This window comes from Acanthochromis polyacanthus, chromosome 6 (assembly GCF_021347895.1).
Source record: "Acanthochromis polyacanthus isolate Apoly-LR-REF ecotype Palm Island chromosome 6, KAUST_Apoly_ChrSc, whole genome shotgun sequence".
NCBI lineage: Eukaryota > Metazoa > Chordata > Actinopteri > Pomacentridae > Acanthochromis > Acanthochromis polyacanthus.
Window position 1 is genome coordinate 42,168,546 of NC_067118.1, and position 27,295 is coordinate 42,195,840.

Consider the following 27,295-nt stretch of genomic DNA (forward strand, 5'->3'; position numbering starts at 1 on the left):
GCCACCGTATATAATTATGATTAAAAAAAATCATTTTAACTGCTAAATTTCACGACTAATTATATATGCACACTTACACAGGGGTGTCCAACATGAGGCCTGTGGGCCAAAAGTGGTCCTCCAGAGGGTCCAATCCGGCCCTCAAAGTGTAAAAATTACAGAGAAGACATTAACTGCAGATTGTAAATTAGTAAAACTGTAAATTTAAAATTATTTCTAGACCATGACAAGTTGTTTTGATCATAAAGTAAAATACTAGATTGTTCTTTGTTGTTTTGTGTCTCATTTTTGTCATATTTTGTCGTGTTTGTTTTTTGTCCTTTGTCGTCATTTGTCTCAAGTTTGTCGCTTTTTGTCTTTTTGATCATTTTGATTCACTTTATTCGTTGCTTTTGTCTCGTTTGTGTCATTTTGTCATTTTTTGCCATTTTGCGTGTCATTTTTGTAATATTTTGTCTTTTTTGTCTGACTTTTGGCGTTTTGTTCCTCGTTTTTGTCATTCTGTCTTTTTTGTTGTGCTTTGTGTCGTTTGTCTCATTTTGTTTCGTTTGTCACTTTGTGTCTCATTTTTGTCTTATTTTGTGTTTCCTTTTTGCCGCTTTGTAATTTGTTTCTCAGATTTTTTTTGTTTTGTTTCGTGTCGTTTGTCTCATTGCTGTAATATTTTGTCGTTTTTTTTGTCTTTTTTGTCTGACTTGTCATTTGTCTAATGTTTTCTATCTTTTTCTTGTCTTTTTATGTTTTGCTTTAATTGCCGCTTTGTGTCTTTTTTTGTCTCCTTTGTGTTGCTTACTGGTCCTGTCCACTGGAGATCAACTTGAATGAACTCAAACCAGTTTGACACCCTGCTTCAAACAGCACATACACTTAAACTGAACAATTCTGAAACGTTGAATTTTAAAGCATGAACCCATTTACAGAAGATTTTATAAAAAAGAAAAAGATGTGCTAAAACGTATAAAAATGTACAATTTATTGATGAGAAATGACCAACAGTGTAGCTGATGAATAATTCTTCTACCTGTTTTTTTTTTTAAAAAGGTACACAAACTGTCCTCTGAAAAACATCAACAACAGAATAACAGCTTTTCACGACAAGTTGAGGAAAATTAATTTGAAAAGCAAACATGAATGAGTGCCAAAACCAGACTATTATGTGAATAATTTGGTTTTGAAGCAGCTTTTAATCTGATATTCGGCACAAAAACAGATGGACAGGAGAGTTCTTTAGTCTGAATGGATAGAAAAGGCATCTGTACTTCTACTCCTGTAAAAATTCAGATTCTACGTCATGTGTACAGAGGTTGTTTAAGGTTTTTAGTGACGCGGAGCACCATGGATCACATCTCTCCACACTGTGCGATGAGGATGGGGAGTTTCGGCTTGTTGTTGGGTCCCGTAGGAACGTTCTGTCGCAAGGAGAGACCACAATGTTAGAATACAACTGAACTGTGCAGCAGTAATGTCAACTTTACTCCCACCTACAATGACGTCTGGATATTTGTGCACAAAAACCGTCTCATTACTTGTTGCATAAACATGAAGCTACATAAGATTAATACACGACAGATATCAGTCACAAATTAGATTCCTGTTCTGAGGTTTTAAACATCACAGCGTAGATTAAAAATGTCCCGGACAGTGTGAAGTTTATAACGTTAAATAAGCATTGAACTGTAATATGTGTGTCAAAATTTAGCGACATGAAACGTCAGTTTACGAGGGCAGGACCCCAATATCCCGAATATCCGAATATTCATTCACTACGGCGGTATCCAGATATCAATTTTGGTATCCGAATATCCCGTCGTGTTCGGCTCATCTCGGCTCATCCACTCTAATGGCTGGGTTGCTGCCGACTCTGACGTCACGCTTCACTTCGTTGCATAAACACAAGACAAGATGCTGAAGACTTCTGCTGTTTGGGAATTCTTCAGTTTAAGTAAAGACAAAACGAAGGCAAAATTTGGACCCGGGAGACCAGACGAACGGATCCAAATATTCGGGCCGTCTCCGCCACAAGCAGCTGTAGCCGCCCTCCTCGTCGACGTTACGGGGAGGAACGAATATTCGGATATTCGTCTTTAATAGGGCCTGAATATTCGGAGGCCAGAAACCACTATTCGGGCCAGCCCTAGAGTTTACAAACTGGAAAGCGTATTTTACGTTTAGTTTTCTTCCTAAACTCTTGTCACCAGAAAATCCACCAATAGGTTGGAAAGGGAAACTTAATTTTAATAATAAAATAAAAATGACATAATTTATCAGAAAAAATGTCAGATTTCCAACTCTCTGCCAGTGCTTGAGCTTATTTTTGGACATTAAGTTGTGTTATGGGAAAATTGACCAAATTTGAGCTTAAAATTGGGATATTTAATCAAAATCACTTTGTTCTACAAGGCTAATTTAAGAATTCACTAAAAATGAATCATTTGCTAAAAACAGATTCCATAAAAAACAAAAAAATCTTGAAGAAATACGCGATTTTTTTTGGTGTTATTAGTTTTTTAAACGTGTATCTTGTTAAAAAGCTAAAAACAATCTGTTTTTTGGTTTAATCTTTGATTTGAAAGGAATATTTTCTTTATAAACAACCCAAAATGACACCATTTATCCCTCAGAAACTGTAAAAATGTTTGTTCTCATGAGGAAATACAATCAAATCTGAGCTGGAAATTTATGATATTTCTTCAAAATCATTTTATTCACCAAAAATAAATCATTTGATGAATGAATCATACCATGAATCCTGGAACTCGCCAAAATGAGCAAAACAAAATGCGTAAAATGTCTCTAATTGGTGCAGATTTACTTAGAATTTGTCCAGAACTGCATCCTCACATTACACAGCTCGTGCTTCTGACCATAGATAGGTTTCACTGACGTCACACTTCCGGGTCAGTAAGTAGCTCAGCGCCATGGTGAGTGGCAAACTTTGTTGAGTCCATTTATTGGCTATGGCTGCCACTCAGCTGAAAAAGTATATTGACACACTTGATAGCACTTCAAAAGACCGATATCAGAGGAAGTTGGAGTTAAATGAGTAAGTTTCAGCCGTTTGCGCTCATAATATGAGGAAGTAGCACTTCAGACACAGATTTTTTTTGCCGAGATTTTGAACACAGTTTGGTGTAGAATTCGTCCGAAAACAGCATTAATTCAGGTCGCCGATTTAACTAACAATGAACCTAACGATTTTCTTCTATTAATTAGCGTATCATTGGTCTACCTAAATTAAATTAACTGTAATAAACCGTGGAGTCTGGCTTGGATCATGCTCATGTGAGCTAACCTCCCAGTATGGTGTCCTGTTGGGGCAACGCGAATCCTCGCTTTGAGAAGCAGCTATTTTGAAAAGATCTTTAGGTCACAGCAAATAACGGTTGTAACACCTAATTTCCACAATTGTCTAAGTTATACATTTGTTATCTTTCATTCGGCATACATTAAAACTCCCGAAATGTATTTTTTTTTAAATAAAATAATCAAATTTGAGGAAGACTTTTGGCTGTTTGCGAGATTTCAATTGTGTTTTCAAAGCAAATCATGCACTAAAAGTTTATTTTACCGCAATAAAGTGTATTTTTGGAAGACGAATTGAATGATAGAATACAAAGTAATTTCTTAATAATAAGGGTTAAAAAACAGATACTAATTGCAAGTGTGGTGCCTCAGCCGGCTGAGTTTCCTTGTCTGTTCACCCTGGGCTCCGTTTAACTGGGCCTTCTGCCCTGTTGTGGCAGCCGTGGACACAACAGGCGTGAACCATTCTTGTCCCCAGTCACACTGCAAACTATATTTATCTTGCTCAATCAACCACTTGTTCCCCCAGGCCACTTCAAACTACTTATCTTGCTCGCTGACTCCTATTGATGATGTTTTTTAAGGAGGTCCTGCTGTTTCTCACGTGCAGCAACGACCCCCCGATGGGATTCAGGAATATGCAACTGTGTGGTATTCACTCTAAGCACTCGGCCATCAGGTTTTTACATTTTAATGAGTGTTAATTAGCAAGTGGCGGCTGCTTTGTAATGCTGCATTTTAGCTGAAAAACTTCCTGTTCCCCCTGAAAAACATCAGTGGTGCTACTCTTTATAGTATTTTACTTAATTCTTGGTTAAAACAGATTAAATTTCTTCATCGATTTATTCTTGCCAAAAGAACTACAAAATAATCACCCAGATAAATGAACGGTAAAGTCAGTTTTTACCTCAATTTTCCTCATGATCAGTAAACCGTCGACCACTTTTCCTGAAACAGTGATGAAGAAGACAGTTTTACTCGAACGTGAATGATAATAAAACCCTAAATAAAAAAACAGTTAGTGCTGCAGATTTACTCACCAAAAACAACATGCTTCCCATCTAACCAGTCACATTTAGTGCAGGTAATAAAAAACTGGCAGCCGTTTGTCCCTGGACCGCTGTTGGCCTGCAGAGGAGAGATTACGGAGAAAGACACAGATCTGTTAGAAATAACTCACTTCAGATGGATCAGGGAAAGAGGTGGTGGTCCACTCCTAATAATGGATTCAATGCATTTTAGCTTCATTAGATAGTATAAAAAAGTCAGACAAAAAACAACAAGAAAAAATATTACAAAAATGAGACACACAACGACAAAAGCAAGAAACAAAACAACAAAAACAGACTTCACAAGCAAGTCAAAAAACACAAAATGACAAAAATGAGAACAAAAACAAAAGCGAGACAAAAAGGAAACACAAAATAACAAAAACATGAGTCGAACAACAAAAGCCAGACTAAAAACAACTGAGAAACAAGACAAAATATGACAAAAACAAAACACAATATGGCAAAAGCGAGACAAAAAATGAGAAAAACGACATGAAGCAAAACAAAAAAGAGACAAAAAATGACAAAAGTGAGAAACAAAACGACAAAAGTCAGACAAAAAAACAACAAAAACATGACAAAATATTACAAAAATGAGACACATGATCTGAAACAAAAAAGGAGTAAAAAATTGACAAAAAAGTTACAAAAAATTGACACAAACAAGACAAAAAATGACCAAAAATACAAATGAGACAAAAAGCAACCACAAAATATTACAAAAACAGGACATAAAATGACAAAAAATGAGACAAACGACACGAAACAAAACAAAAAAGGGACAAAAAACTAGCCAAAAAAAGTTACAAAGCGACACAAAAAAATGGACAAACGACAAAAAAAACAAAGAAATTACACAAAGTGACACAAAAAAGACCACAAATGACAAAAATAAGACAAAAAACACAAGCGAGACAAAAAGGAAACACAAAATGACAAAAAACACGAGTCAAATGACAAAACAAACAATAAAAAACAACAAAAAAAGACAAAATACGACAAAAATGTGACAAGAAACGACAGAAGAGCAATGAGCAATCTAGTATTTTACTTTATGAGCCAAACAACTTGTCATGGTCTAGAAATGATTTTAAATTTATAGTTTTACTAATTTACAATCTGCAGTTAATGTCTTCTCTGTAATTTCTCCACTTTGAGGGCCGGATTGGACCCTCTGGAGGACCACTTTTGGCCCACGGGCCTCATGTTGGACACCCCTGGTTTAACAGATTGAATCAGTCGCATGTCTGAAAGGGGCTTAAAATCGTCTCCAGCCCCCAGACGACACACTCTAAGAAACAAAGAGCATTTCCTCCTAACTGGATGACTTTTTATCACCTCCAGAACGAGGGTCGTCTTTGAGTAAGCACCCCGACGACCGTTAATCAAGGAAAGCAGGACCGTGAGAGCTTTAAATTAACTTTATGTGTAAATGGTAATAAGATTAACCTCATCCCTCATATCAGTGCTCTAATCTCCACACATACCATGGAGAGAAGACCGGGGGCCGAGTGCTTCAGTCTGAAGTTCTCATCTGCAAACGGACCTCTGTAGATGCTGCAGATGCCGGTTCCATCGCCCTGAACGCAACAGAGACAGCAGGAAAGAGCTCAACAAGCAGCACATTCAGCTCCACTTTACGACCACTAGGGGGGGAACGATCAGAGAACATTCACCATTCAGTTGTTTTTTACCTGCTGTGGTGGGAAAATGTGGTTAATTTAATAAAGATAAGAGATGGTGGGAGGTCTTCTAAGTGTTTCTGAGACGTGTGTCACTTCCTGCATAAACATACTATTACATCCACATACATGACTCGCATGTAGTTACAGTTTTAAAAGTGCTATTACACCCCCTGTCAAAAGTTTTGAGACACTTTCCCATTCAAATAAATTAGAACCTGTCTCAAAACTTTTGACAGGGGGTGTACATCAAAATACTGCTTTCTGAAGATCAAGGTAAGATTTTAAAAGTATTATTCCACCAAAATACTACCTTCTGACTAGCAGGTTAAGGTTTAAAAAGTATTTTTATGCCAAAATACTACTTTCTGACTGGGAGGTTAAGGTTTTAAAGTATTATTACAAATCAAAATACTACTTTGTGATGATCAAGTTAAAATTTTAAAAGTACTATTTCACCCAAATACTACTTCTTGTGAGGCAAACTTTCAACCCAAACTGCTAATTTCTGCATGTTCCATGTTGCACATATTGTCTGTATTGTGTTTCTCAACAGTGGAAACCAAAATCCTTGTGTGTTGTGTACATATTTGGCCATTAGAGCTGATTCTGATATTCTATACGTCACTTTATTGACATTTATTTGTTTTATTTATTCTAGTTACGGGAAAATCTTCCTTAACTCATTTCCCAGTGTAATCTAGATAATAAGGCCACGGTAGAAGCAGGAATCCCACCAGAGAATACTTTTGGTTTCCATAATGCTCCATTTGTTTTCACTCTGTCTGGAAAGAATCTATTACGATTTATTATTCATAAGAACATGAACTTTCACTGCAGCGGTGTGAGACGTGAGAGCCCATCCATCCACCTATCCATCCACCCATCCATCCACCCATCCACCCATCCATGCATCCATCCATCCATCCATCCATCCACCCATCAACCCATCCATCCACCCATCCATGCATACATCCATCCATCCACCCATCCATCCACCCATCCATCCATCCATCTATTCATCATCCATCCATCCATCTATTCATCATCCATCCATCCATCCACCCATCCATCCACCCATCCATCCATCCATCCACCTATCCATCCACCCATCCATCCATCCATCCATCCACCCATCCACCCACCCATCAACCCATCCATCCATCCATCTATTCATCATCCATCCATCCATCTATTCATCATCCATCCATCCATCCATCCATCTATCCACCCATCCCCCATCCATCCACCCACCCATCTATCCACCCATCCATCCATCTATCCACCCATCCCCCATCCACCCACCCATCCATCCATCCATCCATCTATCCACCCATCCATCCATCTATCCACCCATCCATCCATCTACCCATCCATTCATCATCCATCCATCCATCTATCCACCCACCCATCCATCCATCCATCTATCCATCCATCCAATGTGACAAAAATGCCAGTTAAACTCAAGGGAACTCTTCAGAAAGGGCACAGACTCCCACACACTGTCTAACCTGCACACATAATTTATTAAAGCAACATTTCGGAGCTTCGTGAGACAAACACTGAATGCTCGTTAAGATGCCAGAAGATGTACTCACATTGACAAAGTCTCCTCCTTGGATCATGAAGTCTTTGATCACCCTGAAAACCAACAACAAAAACAAAGCAGTGAGTTCAGTTTTGGTAAAGTCTCAGCTGTGACAGTAAACTGCTGTGAGGCATGCAGATAAAACTGATTTTTGTCACTTCATCAGCGTCCAAAACAGCTGATTAAATCCTGTAAAGTCATAAAATATCTGAAAGGGCTGAAGACTTTTTATACACTCTGTAATGCAGCAAATGTGTTCTAGATGGTTCATATTCATTATCAAGCACACAAATGAGTCAGTCTATAACTGAGGGACCATTGAAGTCCATGGGATATATCTGCATACATTTTTTATTAAAAGTACAAAAAATGATGTTTCTATGTTCATTATGATCATGTCTTTACAAATTTTATAATTATTTATTATGGAAACAATCACTTATTAATAAAACATGACTGGATATCACTTAAATGTCAACTATGTTACAAAAAAGTCCCACAATTATATATTGACTCGTCGAGAATGACTAGAAAATGACCCATAATTACGGAAACTTAGTCCAGAATGAGATGAAATTTGTCCTAAATGACTGAAAAACTATCCTAAAGACACAAAAATGATCCAAAATGACGAGAAAAGATCCAAGCTGACATAAAACTTGTTGAAACTGACCCAAAAATTGTTCAAAATGACTCAAAAATTGCCCAAAATTGCAGAAAGTTAGTCTAGAATGACATGAAATTTGTCCTAAGCGACTCGAAAATTATCCCAAAGACACAAAAATGATCCAAAATGATGATAAATGATCCAAGCTGACAGAAACCTTGTCTAAATTGACAAGAATATTGCCCAGAATGACTCAAAAACTGTCTGGGTCTATCTAGAATTGTGGGATTTTTGAAGTCCATAGGATATATCTAAAAATAAAAAAAAATATGATCATGTCTTTACAAATTCCAGAATGATTTATTATGGAAACAATCACTTCTTAATATAAAATGACTGGATATCACTAAAATGTCACCTAAATACTCGTCTGAATTTAAGAGCAACCATTGACCCAAATGATACCAACTCCCTCTGTTCCACTGATCTGATCATGTTGCTTCATGTCTGAATGAACAACAGGATCACATTTGCATAGAAGTCAACCTAATAGTTGTGACCTTCTGTTTACCACTTTCAGCATGGGAACAAACCAAGATCTGGCAGCTGGATTAAAGAAGCAAGCTGCTTCTTGTAGATATGTTAATTATTAACGGAGTAAACACAGTTACACAATGAGCATCACAATTAAGCTGCTACTGCAAATATCCTGCTATGAGAAGCAAACTGATCACCGTAACGTAAAAAGAAAACTTAATATAAGGAGGGATGTCCTTTATTATCAGCCCAACGATACCATCAGCCCGATAGTGGCACAAAAATGTAATATTGTTTTTTTAGCCTATCATAAAACTGATAAAAAATAAGGCCTGGATTTTGCTGGCATTTACTCATGGAGGGAGGGAGTGTGAACTGTTGTTTGAGACAATTTTTCTTAAAAAGAGGGCATAAATATGGCATTTTTTTGCATAACTTCAACTCAACTTTATTTATAAAGTGCTTTTAAAAACAGCAGCCGCTGAAACAAAGTGCTGTACAATAAGCAATAAATAATAAATTAAAACATAAAAAACAATAAATAAAACATACACATATTAAAACAGCAGCACAATAAAACAAGAGCAGAGTCTCAAGCTGTGTTAAAAGCCAGTGAATAAAAATAGGTCTTAAGTTTATTTTTAAAAAACAAAAGTGAGGGAGCCTCTCTGATGTGCAAAGGGAGATTATTCCATAATCTGGGAGCAGCAACAGAGAAGCTTCTATCTCCTCTGAGCTTCCGCCTGGACCTTGGAACCTCCAGAAGCAGCTGATCAGCTGATCTGAGGGTTCGTGAGGGGGGCATGAGGATGGATCAGCTCAGAGAGATAGGGAGGGGCCAGACCAGTTAAAGCTTTAAAAACAAACAAGACGACATGGTCATCAATATCCCCGCCACATGTGATGTCTATGAGTCTATATCCAAAATAGTGATAAAGGGCCATAACTCTGTTAAATATTATTGCGCAGGTCTCATTTTCTAACTTGATCAAGGTGTCCATGGTGTGAAGCTACACTCCAAATTTCGTAAGCCTAGCTGTAATAGTTTCCGAGAAAAGCTGTCCCCTTCATGTCGAACGGACGCACGGACGGACGGAGGCCAAACCTATATCCCCCTTTTCCACTTCCTTAAGAACCTTAATATCAAGCCTAAAACTTCAGTTGAAGTAGTTTTCTTACTTTCCATCTGAAAGCCTTGTTCCATCTGAGAATGCCTCCAATGAGGCATCACAATAAAATGAGGCCTGATGTGTTAATTCCACCGCAGGAGACGTGATGTTACCTAAAATTAGTTAAATGAAACACAGATATCGTATCGGTAGATATCGGAATCAGAAATTGAGAGTTGGACAATATTGCAGCATCAGTTATTGTCAAAAATCAAACATCAGACATTCCTAAATGTAACAATAATATTTCTACTTTGGTAAATGAATCAGATCTTTACAGAAAAGCAACATCCTGACAGTTTGGATGGATTTCAGTCTGACATGCAGTTCTGTGTGAAACTGTCCTGTCTGAAAGAACACAGTGACCTGCCGTCAGACTGCTGGCTGTTCCTCCACGTCGATAAGCCTAATCTCAACTCTAGTTTTCTGTTTATTAGCAGCTCCTTGAACCTCGATGTGCCATCCAATCGTGCGTCTATGTGTGCATCACGTTGCTCTCTCATTCCCTTTGCCATGTATATCTGAAGGAAACCACGAGGAACATTAAAAATGACCGATTTCTGAAGGTATTCCAGGTCTGAAAAGGGCTCAGGTGTCCATCCTGGATGTTACTGGTGAGTACAACTTTCACTATTTTGAGAAAAAACTCAAACAAAAAGTGACACGAGGTTAAAAATCTTGGCTAAATGTCTGCATCTAGGTGCTGTCATTTAATTCTGTGTCCGGGTTTATATTTGCTACGGCGTTATTTTGTCTCTGCAGCTCTAAATATTAGGAAACACACGGACAGATACGGCCAAACCTGACGGGGGATAATGTTTAAGCTGGTTAATAAGACGCAGAATCAGGTTAAATAGTCTCCAAAGCCACGTGGAGGAGTTGGTTTCTGGTTAAATAAAATCATCCTAGAGACTAAATAAATCATTACACATTTGTCTGCGTGTTTGTCGCGTTGCCTACCTGTGGAATGTGCAGCCTTTGAAGCCGATGGGAACACCGTCCTTCCTGTAGGACACAAAACGGAGACAGAACAAAGTTAACAGTGATTATAAAACACTGCATTCATCTGTCCTCTAACTACAAAGCAGGTTCGTCTCCGTATCGATCAATTCGACTCCGTTTAGACAGCGCCTTTCATCCAAATGTAACACAAAGTGCTTCACAGATAAGAAGAATAAACTGTCATAAAAAAGGAAGTACAAACAATGTTATTAATGAAGGACTCAATAAAACAGGAACTGAAAAAAATGGTTTAAAAAAATGAACGCAGCGAGGAAAGAGCAGAAGTAGGATCACTTAAAAAGACAAAAGTAAGACAAGACGGTAATAAAACAAAGAAATTCCATCAAAAAAAAGAGTTAAAATGTATCGAATAAAAGCGAAGATTCTATAAAATAAAGTAAAAAAGATATATTTAAAAGACAAAGATAAAACAGAAATGACGAAATAAAATCTGTTGTTAAAATAGTAAGAAATAAATCAAATCAATCAAAGCAGATAAAAGATTTTAGTCAGCAGATTCTTTTATTAATTAATGTCCAATTCACAAATATGTTTTGCTTCTGTTTTCTTTACTGAATAGTTTTAGAAGTATTTGACTTAAAGACTGTCTTTATCTAATTAGCTCATTTGTTTTGCTTGACAGAGCGTATCCTAACATATAAAAACCACTGTGTGCTGCTCTGAGATGAGGTTCACAGAAACAAAACGCTGAGTTTTTGGTTTTAGATTTTACAGTAAATGTCTCATCATTAAAAGCGGACGTGAGCACACATCCTGCTGAAGGCCACAAACATTCAACCATCGTTTAATGGATCCTGTTCTGCTGCAGCCGGCTCAGGCATTCATGAAAATGTTGTTTAATTTGACGTTTAGAGTGTGTCAGGTGATAGCGATGTTATCACTCATTAGCAGCAGCTGTGGCCAGATGGTCAATATTTGAAGAGTTCATTTGCAAAAACAGGTAATTCCATTTTCAGACAACTCATTTTTTATTGTTTACTTGAGATAATAATAATAATACCACTAATAATTTATTTTTTCTCTATTTTGTCATGTATTTTTCTACTGAGTCAAATCCGCTCAACTTCAGTTTGATTGATATGATCTCAAGTGAACAATAAAAAAAAATGTTTTCTGAAAATGCATCAAAACGGAGTTCTGTTTTTGCAAATGAGCTCTTCATTTCTTCAGCCTGATTCTCATTAAACATCCCAAATAAACAGTTTATATGGAAAAATGATCCAATTAGTGTTTAAATGCTCTGATTTTCCTGCATATTTTGACAAAATAGTTGAAAACGTAACAAATACAGCAGCCAGAGTTCAACAGCTTAGGATAAAAATATTAAGAACAGATGCACAAAATAATTTTCAGTTTTAATCAAAACCCCTCTCCCTCCAACAAACAAAAAACTTGCTGATATTTTTCTTTTTTTAGCTTCTCAAACATGTGCAATGTATTTCCACTTCCCATCAATCCAGTGTGTTACTAAGATTGAGTCACTATTGGCCATTTATTAGCCTAGCCGCGCTAGACCCATGCTCTGAAGACACAAGGGTCTAGACACGCTCGACAGGGAGGGAGGCGGGCTAAAAGGTTGTCTTTCAAATCACTCTGCAGCAGTTGGGTAGGTATACAACCAATCAGCGCAACGAATAGGCTCCTAGTGCGCCGGAAATCAGAGGATGCGGGAGTTCGGTGAAGCCTTATTTATACAGTCAATGGGTGAAGCTCAAGTATATTACAGACATGTTAACAGAAAGATTATTCAGAGTCGGTGCTAATGGAGCTCAACGACTGTTGTCGTTTTTGTTGTCAACCCTGGCAGAGAATTAAATTCGTTGCCGTGGGTTGTCTAGTGCGGCTAGGCTAGTTGTTTCCGGTTGTTTCTGTCAGAGTCGCGCTTCTGTCGTCACTTAGTTACGCCCGCCTTCTGACTCTACACTTCATAGTGATTGGTCCGGCCAGTTTTAGGAGCATCCAACCTCGAACCTTATGGAGGGTAACTAGACCCACCCTGGCAGAGAATTAAATTTGTTGCTGTGGGTTGTCTAGCACGGCTAGGCTAGCCATTTATACCTTTGTAGCTAAAAATTTCTCTGTAAAAGCCTGATTTTTAGATGAATCAGAAAGACGTGTCTTACTTTTATACATTCCTTAAATGACAGATGTTAGAACCCGGACACGATTATGTTTTATTTACTACAGAGGCATTAACAGTTAGTGATCTTTCCTTTCACTCTGTTCCCTCCTGCTTCTTTGACAGATATATCCACACGTACGTGGTCAACAGAAACCTATTGTGTTCATCAGATTTAACCTTCTGCCTTCAGCGGATTCAAGGAAACAAGCGTCACGTTTCAAAACTCTAGCAGCTGCCAAAAAATAAGACATACCTGTGAAAGTAATGTAGGACTGTGTGACCGGTTTATGGTGCAGGACGGTTAATGAAGCGTTTCTAAAATCAAAGAATGAAGCCTTACCTGAACTCTCCAGTGCAGAACTGCCTGTAAGAGACGATAAGACACACTTTAGGAGTCATACAGTGATCGCTGTTAGCATGAATTAAATTAAAATCATCCTGACTGATCTTCCTGATGAGATAAATGAAGGAGAAAAAGCAAGAATTATTCATTTAAAGGCTGATTCCACTCAAAATACTACTGATAGTATCATATAAGTAGTATTTTAGTACGTAATAGTAGTACAAGGCCAGCGCCACCCATGTACTACCTTCTGACTAAATAAAGTAGTTTTAAGGTTTTATTCCACTTAAAATACCATTTTGTGTCCAAAGGTTTGTTCCACCCAAACACTACTCTTTGACTAGCAAGTTCAAGTTTTTAAAATACTATTACACCCAAATACGGCTTTCTGACTATTGGGTTAAGTTTCTGAAAGGACTGCTAGACCCAAATACTACTTTCTAAGTCGAGAGTTAAGGTTTAAAAGTACTATTCCATCAAAATACCACTCTTTGACTAGCGAGTTAAAGTTTTTAAAAGTACTATTCCATCCACATATTACTTTCTGAAGAGCAAGTTAAGGTTTTAAAAGTACTATTAGACCCAAATACTACTATCTGATTAGAGTCAAAGGTTTTAAAAGTGTTATTCCAAACAAAAACTAAATTTTGACTAGTAAGTTAAGGTTTTAAAAGTATGATTCCAACCAAATGCTACTTTCTGACGAGCGAGTTACAGTTCTAAAATGCTATTACACCAAAATACTACCCAAATACTACTTACTGAGTAGGAAGTTTAGGTTTTAAAAGCACTATTACACCACAATACTACTTTTTGAAGAGCAAGTTAAGGTTTTAAAAGAACTATTGCACCCCAATACTACTTTCTGATTAGTAGTTAAAGTGTTTCAACTAATAGCTCCACCTAAACTCTACTTTCTGAAGAGCAAGTTAAGATTTTAAAAGTACTTTTCCACCCAAATACTATTTTCTGACTTGCGAGATAAAGTTTTTAAAATACTATTACACCAAAATACTACTTCCTGTTGAGTAAGTTAAGGTATAAAAGCACTATTCCACCCAAACACTACTTTCTGGTGACTATGTCAGGGTTTTAAAGAAAAGCCAAATAAAACTCGTCGACTTTTTGTAACTCTACTAGAAGGATGAACAGGAGTATTCCAAAAGATATCATCTCATTTGATGATCCCAAAGGTTCCACACATGTTCAGTTGTGCTGACTGAGACGATCACAGCATCAGATTCACAGAATGTACACACTTCTAAAAGTATTCAGCGACATCTTGTGCCCTATGGACAGACGTCGGTCATCTGAGAAGAGACTGTTCTCATAGAAATCTTTCATCACTCAGAACCAGTCTGTGTTAATTTGCAGTGCTGGGTTGAGGTTGTTCCCTGTAATAAAAATCACCCGTTTGAATACACCTCTCTCCTTACCGGAAGTTCTCTGCTGTCTTTGGAACCACGTCGGCAAACAGCTCGATCTTCATCCGTCCGACATCCTAACAGACAGGTGAGAAAACTCCGAGTTAGAGATCGGAAAACAAGCAAGAAGGAACTACATCCGAACGGACTGAGCACGAGTGGTTTCGCTTTATGCAAAAAACACCTGGATGAATTGACGAGGGTCATTTTCAGAACCCGGAAGCTGCTGCACACAACACCGACGACTGGAGCAACCGGTTTTTAATCCTGCATCCATCCATTTCTTATGTATAGCTCCCACTGCATATATGGTAGATGAACTCTTCTCAATTGTGCACAATAAGCTTACTCAGTTCTCTGTTGACTTTGCATCAAAAAGTGACGTAGATTCTGTTTAACAATACCAGCTACTTTGTCCCAGTCCTCAAACCGCTTACGAAGTGGTCAAAGCATACATAATAGAAGGATGGAAATGAATCTTGACACAGGACTATATTAGACGTAAAACCGTGAGCTTTGTGAGCGTCGGCGTCTCTGCGCTCAACACAAAAGCACACGACACAACAATGAGCGTGTGTCTGTGGACAAACGAAGTGCTGCTGTACAGAGACCAGTCTGTCCTCCTGACATCACCGTACGACTCCTCCTTCACTCCACGCTCACAACAACCCGCCACTGGATCTCCTCTGCCGTGTGCTTTCTGGACAATACAGTATGTCTTTTGTTTCCAGGCAAAGAAGTGAAGTACAGCAGCCACGTGTGTTGACTCAGAATAAACATCAACCACAGTCGCTTTCATCCGCCGAGGGTTTTTATCTGGTTGGAGTCCAATATCCACTGAAGTGAAGCAGGAAATGGCAGGTGAGTCGGCTTTAATATGCCATTATATCTATCATTTCTCAAACAGAGAATTCGGTTTCTAAATTTGAAAGTTTTAACAACATGTGAAAGCAGAGAACCTGTCATCAATAACTCGGCTTCTTCCTTAACCCATAAGAACCCAGACCCATTTTTCCTCAAAGGACTTAATGAGTTAAGATCAGACATAAAACTTTACAAGGAAGAGACTTTGGCACTCAAAGTGCTTGTTTCACTGGTGTCATCGTGGGTTCTTATGGGTTAACAAGGGTGACTGGAACTGGTTATGTAAAACAGAAATACGAGTGATTTAATTACCTCCTCTGGAAAAAAACAGGAAAATGCCAGATATCGGCCACACCAGTCAGTCAGGCTGATGATCTGTTTCTACTGTGAACCACTTCTGCTGTGATGCTTTCAGTTCAAGAAGATGAGAAAATGTTTCAAATTCCTGGTTCAGACATTAGATCAGAGGATTTACCCAACAATCATGCTGAAAAGTTTAAAAACCAGGAACATTAACGTCCACCACACCTACTTTATGAAGCCAGGAATATACAGTCATGGAAATTTGATTAAACCACCCTTGTTTTCTTCAGTTTCTTGTTCATTTTAATGCCTGGTACCACTAGAGGTCCATTTGTTTGGACAAATATAATGATAACAAAAATAGCTCATAAGAGTTTAATGAGAGCTGATATCAAACATTTTCCATGGTTTGCTTGATAATAACCAGAATCCCTTCAGTTCTTCCATCAGCATCTATGGCATTGTTCTGCCAGAAACAGCTTTTAGGATTCCATGTTTTCTGTCTGTTTTAGTCCCGTGATCCACACAGGAGTTAGTACTGATTCATAACCATTGTTTCTGATGACTGGATTCATCCCTGAAGAGAACCTTAGTCCAATCATCAACAGTCCAATCCTTGTGATCCCAGCAAAGAGTAACCGGCTTTCCTCTGCCTTTCCTTGATGAAGGGCTTCTTCCTGCCCTGTGGGACTTCAGACCAGCTTCAACAAGTCACTTTCCAATTGTCCTTGAAGAACTAGTCCCATTTCTCCACAGTGTTCACGCATTTTTAAGGTTCCTGGAGGTCTGAGGATGATTCCTGACAGGAACGGATGAGTTACGGTCATCTGGTGGTAGAAAGACGTTTCCTGACCAGCCAGCAGTTTGGTAGAACCATGCTGGGTTTGTTTTTCTTGGTGTGATGAACGGCTGTCTTGGAGATCTTCAGTTTTTTCTCTACCTGTCTCTCACTCATGATGGCTGCCTTTGTGGCTTCACATAATTCTTTAGTTTTAGGCGTTATGTGAGAGCTGACAGCTTCTGAGTTCTTCTACAGCTTGAATGTCAGCAGGAAACCACTCTAGACCTTTGAAATGTCCTCTTATAGAGCCTGGAATACAATGACGCTGAAGCAGGTCAAGTAGGACAAAGTATGAGGGAATCAGCTGCATTTAAAGTTGTATTCATTGCATTCTTCAGGTAATAAACCTTGAGTGGTACCAGGGAGTGAAATGAACAAGAAATTGAAGAAAACAAGAGTGGTGTGATCAGCTTTTCCATGACTGTATGTCAATACTCAAACAAATCTAGTCACAATCCTAAGGCTAAAAGCAGTTTCTCAAAACGGAGCTGCTTTTTTCACACTCAGGTCAGATAGTGTTTCTAGGCTGCAGTTTCAGGCCTCCAGGACTTGACGGTGGACGCTGGTTTCTGGGGTTCTCCTGTCGTCGTATTGTGATAAACGAAACCAGCTAAAAGGTGCGGCTGCAACCAGCAAGCATTATTGGCAGACAGACACCGTATCTTTAGATGAAATTTTCATCTGGGTTACCTGCTGCAGGACATGCAAATCAATGTGGCAGGTCACCTGAGGCATGTAGGAGGGAAAACAGGTTTTCTTGAAGGCGCAGAAGGCGTGTCCCATCATCATGAATTCACACCAGCAAGATGGAACCATTAAAAGCAAACAGCTCCACTAAAGAACAGCCACACACTCCCAGGTAAAAGTGTGCAGGGCTTTCAACGTACATTCCTGGACCTGAATTGCACACCTGAAGCTCCACTGAGACTAGCCGGACTGATAGGACAACGTGGGAGAGAGGTACACGCTCAGAGACACACAGCTTCCTTTTTCACATTCGTTGAGTTATTGCTGCATGCTTGAGACGGCAGAACTGGATTTACCCGTCAGCAACGGAACAAATCAGGCAGAAAGGAGGAGATTCTAGAAATTCAGGATGCTGTAAGTGTCAAACGTGGGGCCCATGTTCCAAAAGTGGTCCTCCAGAGGGTCCAATCCGGCCCTCAAGGTGTAAAAATTACAGAGGAGACATTAACTGCAGATTGTAAATTAGTAAAACTATAAGTTTAAAATAATTTCTAGATCATTACAAGTTGTTCTGATCATAAACTAAAATACTAGATTGCTCTTTGTTATTTTGTGTCTCATTTTTGGAATATTTTGTCTTGTTTTTGTTGGTTTTTTTTGCTGAAAATATGTCATGTTTTGTCATTTTATTTCTCATTTTTGTCGTTTTGTGCTTCATGTTTTTCTTATTTTTGTCATTTTGTGTTTTGATTTATGTGATGTTTTGTATTTTTTTGTCATTTAGTGGGTTTTTTTGTTCCGCTTGTGCTGTTAGTCTACTTTTATGTTGTTTTATTTCTGTGTCATTTGTGTAATTTTTGTCTCGTTTTTGTCATTTGTTCATTTCTGTCGCTTTGTAACCGTTTTGACTACTTTTTTGTCTCTTTTTTGTTTTGCTACGTGTCATTTGTCTGATTTTTTTGTAGTTTAGTGTCTCGTTTTTGTCAGGTTTTTGTCTTTTTTTGTCATTTTGACCATACAGTAAAATACTATATCATTCAGTTCCAGATAACTGTGACTAAATGTTGTGTTCATTCGTAGATCTAATGTGGAAATGATAAACTGAGGCTGAATGTTGCTAAAATTCAACTTATTTTTCTTAAGAAATTTCAGGTGGTTCATGATGTTTTGTAAAAAGATAATTCCTTAAATGTGAACATTTTCAGAATGAACTTTTTTGCAGTAAAACAGAGGAAACAAGTGGAGTTGTGGTTATTTATAAGTTAATAAGCTGTGATTTTACTGGTGACTGGAGATCAGACTGACTGAATAAGTCTGACACTCCTGCTGTGAGATGTTGGCTTGCAGGTGAAAATGTGTGCAAAAAAGAGAAGTCACAATCGATAAGTAGGGCGAGAACATTAAAAAATTCTAACTGAAGTGTGCCAGAATTGCAGTGATAGCAATTAATTTGAATTTCATTTCAAAGAGAGAAGAAAACAAGATAACTTTTACAAATGTATGCTCGTTAGTGTCCTGTGCTGATACAGAAACGCTCACAGTGTTTGCATTAAATTCAAATGTTTACAATGAGACTGACTGTGATCAGTGTCTGACTGGTTTCTTGTTCTTCCTGTTTCCTAGAAAAGGAATCTTGATGGACCAGTCTGCCAGCTGCTCTGCAACAACCAACACCTTGTTCACCTGACCAAGTAATTAAGCTTCATTATATATCTGACATCACAAAGTGTTTTAGGACAAAGAAAGCCACATGTTCCAAAACATAACAAGTACAAGATCAGAAGGTGAATAGCACCGGTTGTGTCTAAAGCTGATACACATGAGATAACCACAGTGTTGGCAGATTTTAAGCTGTGTGTTAATTCTATATCTAACATTTCAAAGTGTTTCAGGACAAACACAACCAAAGCAAGAAGCAAGACGTTCTAAAATGCACGAAGTAAAAGATCAGAAGGTGAATAACAGCAGCTGTGTCTAAAGCTGACACACATGATAACCACAGTGTTGGCAGATTTTAAGCTGTGTGTTAACTCTATATCTGACATTACAAAGTGTTTCAGGACAAACACAACCAAAGCAAGATGTTCTAAAACGCACGAAGTAAAAGATCAGATGGTGAATAACAGCAGCTGTGTCTGAAGCTGGTTTCTGTGAGGTAGAAGTTGTGTGCTAGTTACGGCTGGACCCGAATATCCGAATAGTCGTTCGCGACGGCAGTATCCGGATATAAATTTTGGTATCCAAATACCCCCCCGCGCCGGTCTGACGGTACCGGGTAGAACGAATATTCGGCGTTACTGTCTTCCCTCCGCCTTCGGCCCATATCGGCTCATCTCATCATGTGATCACATAAACATATACACATATGTCTATGTGATCACCCCCTCCTCCCCCCAGACGAAAATAGGAATGCTCGGAGCTCGTCTCTTCCCTTCGTCTTCGGCCCACATCGGCTCATCCCCCCGTGTTCGGCTCATCTCGGCTCCTTCATTCCGCCACCCGAATGCCCGGGTTGTTGCCAACTCTGACGTCACGCTTCACTTCGTTGCATAAACACAAGACAAGATGCTGAAGACCTCCGCTGTTAGGGAATTCTTCAGTTTAAGACAACGAATGGATCCGAATATTCGGGCCGTCTCCGCCACATCCCAATAACCCCCCCCCCCCCCGTCGGACGTTGCGGGGCAGAACGAATATTCTGATACTCGTCTTTAATAGGGCCTGAATATACGGAGACCACAAACCACTATTCGGGCCAGCCTTAGTGCTAGTTTTAATTTCTGCCACTGCTTGTCGACGATTTGTTAACTTCTTACCACTTTTCTTGTGTCTTTTACAGCATTTCCAGAAGCATTTTCACACTAATCTAAGCACTACGGCGTGAACAGAGATGCTGCCATCACCGCTGGAAAATAAGCAAACGCTGACAATGCTGGCCATTTTAGAGCAGTGGGACCAGGCGTCTGGCTCCTACACAGACAACACTCACAACTATTTTCTACTTTTGCTCTTTAAGTGTGCAATGGACACAGCAGCCTTTTGCTTATGCAGCTTAAAACAGCATAAATCCCTGCTGAGCATGTGCAGCCTGTCCATCACGGTGGCTGACTTGGTGATGGTGTTCTTTATGGCCACCGTGTGGTTTCTGAGGGCAGGAGGCTCTTCCGTGTCGCCCTGCTTCTTCTTGGCTCACGCTTCAGCGACATTTACAGCCCTGCCACTGCCCATGGTGAGCCTGGGTTTGCTGGACTACTGTTTAGAGGACACATGCATCAACCACCACAGAACCTTCTGCAAACGCCTCAGGGACGCTTCCTTGACGCTGCTGGTGTGGGCGCTCGCCATCATTTACTCCTTTCACACGGTCAGTGCCAAGCCGCTGAAGCTGTACGAGGAGGCGGGGATGACGGCTCTGGCGTGTGAAGTGGGAGAGTCATCGCTGATAGACTATTTCACCCTGTTGCTTTTCTGTGCACTACTTTTTGCCATACTGCCATTTTGGTCAAGGATTCCCCGGTGGGTGATCGAGGCTGACAGGTTATACGACACAAGGACTGAACGCGAAAGCAACAAGAGCGACCTGATGTTCACTTCAACCCCCGGCCTGGAGACAGAAAGCAGCGAGGAGAATCATCTGGAGGAGACCATCGGGCAGCGACCGCCTCTGTGGTTCAGCCTCACGCTGGGCTTCAGTATATTTTGGATGCCTTATCTCGCCACGTGTGTCGCCTGCATGCTCTGTGGCTTCGAAGTACCTGCCTACATTTCTGTTAATCTGCTGTGGTTGGAATGCATCAACAGTCTCCTGATGGGATTGGTGTTCTGGATGAAGAGTAAGACACGAGGGCCGTACAGCCATCTATCTGAAAACGTGTGCTTGTGGAACATTTACTGGCATTTGAGCAAAGGAGTGCAGCAGAAGCAACTCCCTGTAGCTGTGTTTAATCCATCGAAAGCCAAGAGAAGCACTTACTTCTTTGTGTAGGAGACCAGACTGGAGGTGCTGAATATCATGAAAACCGGGCAAACAAACACTGCAATCTGTTCTTCTACATCAGAGGTGTCAAACTCATCTTATTTCAGGTTCCACATTCAGTCCAATCTGATCTCCAGTAAAATCACATCATAATAAACTATAAATAACCACAACTCCTAATGTTTCCTCTGTTTTAGTGCAAAAAAATGTTCACATTTAAGGAATGTGAACAACCTGAAATTTCTGAAGAAAAATAAATTCAATTTCATCAACATTCAGCCTCAGTTTATCATTTCCACATTACAGCTTTCAGATCACAGAGTGTCGACAAAGGAACACAACATTTAGTCACCTGGACCTGAACCAGAGAGGATTTTACTTTATGATAAAAACGACAAAAGTCAGACAAAATAAAATATTACAAAAATCAGATGCAAAATGACAAAAACGTAAAACAAAATGAACAAAAAATGAGACAAACTACACAAAACAAAAAAAGAGACAAAATTAGACAAAAAAGTTACAAAGCGACAAAAAATATGGACAAATGATACAAACGAGACAAAAAATGTCAAGCGAGAAACAACACAACAAAAAAGTAGACAACACAAGTGAGACAAAAAAGACAAAAACAATACACAAAACAACAAATAAAGCAAAACACAAAATGACTAAAATGAGACAAAAAAACACATGCCAGACAAAAAGGAAACACAAAATGATTAAAGCAAGAAACAAAAGCACAAAAAAGACAAAAAACCCCGACAAAAACAACACAAAGTATTCCAAAACGACACACAAGACGACAAAAACAGGAGAAAAAGACAAAAAAATTAGGCAAACGGCATGAAACTAAATAAAAAACGAGACAAGAACTGACACAAAAAAGTTACAAAGCACCAAAAAATGGACAAATGACGAAAACAAGACAAGAAAGACAAAAACAATACACAAAAGCAAAACACAAAATGATAAAAACAAGAAACAAAAGGACAAAAGTCAGACAAAAAAACAAGACAAAGTATTACAAAAATAAGACACAAGATGACAAAAACAAAAAAGGACAAAACATTTGATAAACGACACGACACAAAGCAAGAAACAAAACAAAAAATGAGACACAAAACAACAAAGGCAAGAAACAAAATGACAAAAAATGAGACAAACGTCATGAAACAAAACAAAAAAAGAGACAAAAACTTAGACAAAAACGTTACAAAACGACAAAAAATGGACAAATGGCAAAAAGCACAACATTTCTACATTTTACAAATCGTCTTGGACCCGGATTGGACCCTCTGGTGGGCCACTTTTGGCCCGTGGGCCTCATGTTTAACACCACTGATGTAAATGATCAGGCGTCTATGTAGTCTACCTGTGTGACTGCTGTTTAAAGTGAATTTAATTAATCGTGCCTCTGAAGTTTCTATTTTTTATTGCCATTTTACCTGATTGTCTTTTTATATCCTCAAAGTGGCATTTCAGATGTTCCTTAAATGAAAAGTGCATTACAAATAAAATGTATTTTTATTATTGAGTTCTGGCTGATTGCTCTCGTACCTCCCCAGCAGTGCATGGACTAAATACTGCAGCTGTAACTGGACCTTTAAATGCTATTCTTTTAAGAGCTAACTGAGGTCAATGAGCCAAACTTTTGTAAATAAAGAAAAATCACAAAAAATGTAATTTATACAGAATTGAATTTTCTACACACTCTAAGATAACGTTAGACAATAAGTGAAATTAGGGATGTCCGATATCGTTGTTTGCCGATAACAGATATGCCGATATTGTCCAACTCTCAGTTTCTGATTCCGATATCAACCGATACCGATATCTGTGGGCTATTTAGCTAATTTTAGTTAGCATCACAGATCTCCTGTGGTGGAATTAACACATCATGCCTCATTTTAGTGTGATGCCAAATTGGATGCATTCTCAGAAGGAAACAGTCTGTGTAAAACAAGAAAACTACTTCAACTTAAGTTATGGAAAAAATGCCATATTTATGCCTTTTTGTTTTTTAATTGTCTCAAACAACAGTTCACACTCTCCCTCCTTCTATGAGTCAGTAAATGACGGTAATATCCAGGCATTATTTTATCAGTTTCCGTGATAAGCAAAAAAAACCCCGATAACGATAATGATCGATACTACATTTTTATGCCAATATTATCAGACATCCCTAAGTGAAATGCTATTTTACTATCTGATTTTGACTTTCTGTTGTAAACGGGGATAGACTTTTTATAAACTGGTCTTAATAAAACATCATGAAATACAGTCTTTCATATTTATTTCACTAAACCTTCTTTTTCTTCTATACTTTAAACATATTATATGATTTAAGCAGCTGTGTGTCAGATGATCCAAAGGAGGTTCAAACTTTGTTCTTTAACCCTGGTGTCGTCCTGCGAGTCAAACTGACCCGTTTTAAAGTTTGACAATGTGGGAAAAAAAATATTTTCACAGTGAAAGCTTCCACATTTTTGGTGGAAAATTTTTTAAGAACATTCACCAAAAAAAAATCACCCAAAATCAAGTGAATTTCGCTGGATTTTGGTTGATTTTTATGTGAATGTTGTTAAAGAAAATATTAGAAGTTTTACTGGTATATATTTAATCACTTTAGATATTTTTAGGATTTTTTTTGAAAGACTTCCACTTATTTTTTTGAAAATATTTGCAAGAATTTTCTTGCCAAATTTTTGGGATTTTTTTTAAAAGAAAGTTTTTAAGAAATTATTGGAATTTTCTTCCTGAAGGTTTTGCAAGTTTTCAGAAATTTGGGGAATTTTGGGATTTTTTTCAGACACGGAAGCAATATTTTTTGGATGCCGATAAATGAAGACAACAGGAGGGTTATTATTGTGACGAGCCTCCACCTGGACAGGTGTTCCTGTCTTTGTGTAGCTGAGGGTCGTCAGCTGATGAGCCACACCTGTGGGAGCTCCATACGCATGGTTTTAGGTTCTGTTTGCGATCTTTAATTCATCTTTAGTTTATTTGTGTTGCAATAAATCCATTTCTAGTCACCACAGTGTTGTTGTCTCCCTGCATTGTTGCAGTCTTTGCGCTAAGCCGTAACAATGTGATAAACAGCTATGTTGGACTTTTGTATTTATGTAATAAACTCCTATTACGCAATTGGGGGGGAAAATAGGAATAATGTTGAATGCATACCTTGGAAGATAAAACATCTGTTGACTTTAAATTACCATGTTAGGATAACAATTACATCAGGAGTCCAATCCACTGCATGCAGTTCTAATTCTATAACTGATATGTTTCTTCAAAGAATTAAATCCACTGTCTTACCCAGTGCATCATTTCACAGGAAGCTTTAATTCAAGTTTTAAGCTACATAAGGAGATGTAAAGCTGACACAGCGTTAGGATGTAGTGATGATGAAGAGCAGAGCTCAGTGTACAAAAGGCAAAGCTTCAGATATGGAGGTTCACTGAAATCTTCTCTACACAGTCAGAAAGGAAGTCATTTTCATTTTCATTAAATGTCTGTCGCCCTCAAAATCTCACCGAGTACCCCAGACTTGGTAGATCAGGGTCATTCACGCTGTTTGAGTGCACGTGAAAGCAGCAGTAAATTCCTACAACAGCTCTGCCCGAACAGCAGCTGGAGTCTTTCCTCTGAGTTTATTAAAATCCTTCAGCATCAGAGAGCAGCACGATCCAAATGGGCATCTCTATTCAGACAGTTAAACACATCTACACGCAAAGCAACACTTCAATAACTACTTATAATGAAACAGGACTGATTAGGATCTAATGATAAATGACACACAGTATTTTTCTTCAGACCGGTGAGTCACAGTAAGTCAGCTACAGTTAAATCATGAAGAGAAAAGTCTGTTTTGTTTTCAATGCCCGTCTTCTTTTAAAACATTTCTTAAAACCCACTTCTATAGAGCTGCTTATGTGAAGTCATTTTATTCTCTTTCGCTCTATTTATTATTATTTATTATTAGTAATATCTTATAAACAGCCCATTTTGCACATATGACAGTACTGTGATATTGTCAACATTTGCACATAGAATTTATTTGTTACTATTTTTAATCTTATTTTATTTAATTTTTCACTTTTATTCTATTATCATTATTATTTTATTATTTCATTTTTATCAAAATAAGAATTCCATCACTCAGGGTAATCACTGTGTTTGTACAATAAAGATCTTGACTCTCTTTATTTACTAACATCATTACTATTTTTACCCTTGTTTTCATGTTATTACCCTATATTCTCTTTCATTCTACTTGTCCACTTTCCTTAATTGAATAAGGAATGTTTATTATTTTATTTGGTGTTGATGTATTTAGTAAATCTTCAAATCTGTTAACGTCCACTTTTGTTTCTTCCTCTTCAGCTTTGTGATATTCAGTGGTTTTCCTGAGTATCCTCTTTTGTTTTTTGTTCTCTGTAACCTGTCTTTTCAAAACGTGTCATATAAAGCTATAACTATCATATATGTGCGCCAATATGGAGCAGTTTAATGGTTTAGTAGCTCACAACCTTAAACCAAAACGTGCCTTAATGTGGAGCTTCTTAAATGTGGATGCTAATATAGCTTTAGCTTAGGCGTTAGCTTCACTCACCTGCCCTCCGATGGTAATGTCGAAGAAGACTATCGGGTTGTTGGGGTTCGTTGCTTGAAGCGACATTCTGCTACTGTTAAAGGCTAAAAAACATACAATTTATCCAAAGAAGTGTGGATCATTTGAACGTCCAGCACATGCGCTGTCCGGACCTACGGTAGCCGACGAGGGACGTGTTATGACTCGCAGTTGGGGACATAAAAGACTTCCGTCGCTTAAAAAGCGCGATAGTGAGGCTGTGAGAATTTCACATGGCAGCCCTCTGGTGGCGGTGATCTGACAAACCAGCAGATATTTACCAAGATTCTCCTGAGAACATTTATTTCTGTCCTCTGTAGTGGACGCTTATTTTGATCGATATCTTTTTTGACTCATTTGAGCTACCGTATTAAATCCGATGTGCTCTTTAGAAGGACATCCCATCATTTCTGATCAAAGGTCACGATCAGGTGAAATGAGGGGAACTTTGTTTAATTTATGTTCATGTTCAGTTAAATTTCATTTCTTAACTCCTCCTCATAAATTCAGTAAAATTTTTCCTGGTTCATGTTTGATTATCTAAAAGTGTCAGAAACAAAAAATCCCATAAAACACTGTTTATGTGTCATTATTAACTCCATTATTAAACATCTCTATCAATATTTAGTGCAGTGAAGTTCTTTAGTGCTCACAAATCATGGTTCAATGAGCAGAATTCACTTGTTTTCATGAAAAATGCATGCATGTTAAAACTTCATTAAAAAAATACACTGGAAAGACACACAAAGGTTTTATATGACATTGATTTTTTTTTAATTTTAGATTTTTTTTTTCTTTTCATGGAGTTGATAAATTAACACAAAACGTCTGTTCAGGGTGGGATTGCAAATATGTGAAATGAACCATTTCCATTTTATTTGCTGATTACAATAACTAAACCAAGCAGACATTTCATACTGAAAAAAGTTGTTTTTTTAATTGCTTTTACCTTAAAATGGGTCAATTTGACCTATAACATAGCAGAAGGGTTAAAGTTTGATTAGCAAACGGATTGTCATTCTCGGTTTGCATCATACTCTTTGGTCAGATGGAAGTAACACAAAGTCATTCAGATCAGATGTGTCCGGTGTGTTTGACATGAACTTGGAAAGGACATCCAAAGAGAACGTTAAAAACGGAG

The 27,295-nt window shown here is 38.2% G+C and overlaps 2 protein-coding genes across 2 annotated transcripts; one reads left to right on the top strand and one right to left on the bottom strand.

The window, feature by feature from the left end:
- Nucleotides 1-956: 956 nt before the first annotated feature.
- On the bottom strand, nt 957-26,321 carry ppih (peptidylprolyl isomerase H (cyclophilin H)). The gene is made up of 9 exons (XM_022198793.2): nt 26,137-26,321; nt 14,863-14,927; nt 13,424-13,447; nt 10,899-10,943; nt 7,636-7,678; nt 5,843-5,935; nt 4,344-4,431; nt 4,211-4,251; nt 957-1,409 (listed from the first exon to the last, which is right to left on the bottom strand). The coding sequence occupies exons 1-9, from the start codon at nt 26,200-26,202 to the stop codon at nt 1,341-1,343; spliced, it is 534 nt and encodes a 177-aa protein (XP_022054485.1). The 5' UTR covers nt 26,203-26,321; the 3' UTR covers nt 957-1,340.
- si:dkeyp-100a1.6 (probable G-protein coupled receptor 160) lies at nt 15,415-23,804 on the top strand. Its single transcript, XM_022198792.2, has 3 exons — nt 15,415-15,711; nt 19,169-19,236; nt 20,385-23,804. Exon 3 carries the CDS (start codon nt 20,436-20,438, stop codon nt 21,528-21,530), a length of 1,095 nt encoding a protein of 364 aa, XP_022054484.1. The 5' UTR covers nt 15,415-15,711; nt 19,169-19,236; nt 20,385-20,435; the 3' UTR covers nt 21,531-23,804.
- Nucleotides 26,322-27,295: the final 974 nt, after the last annotated feature.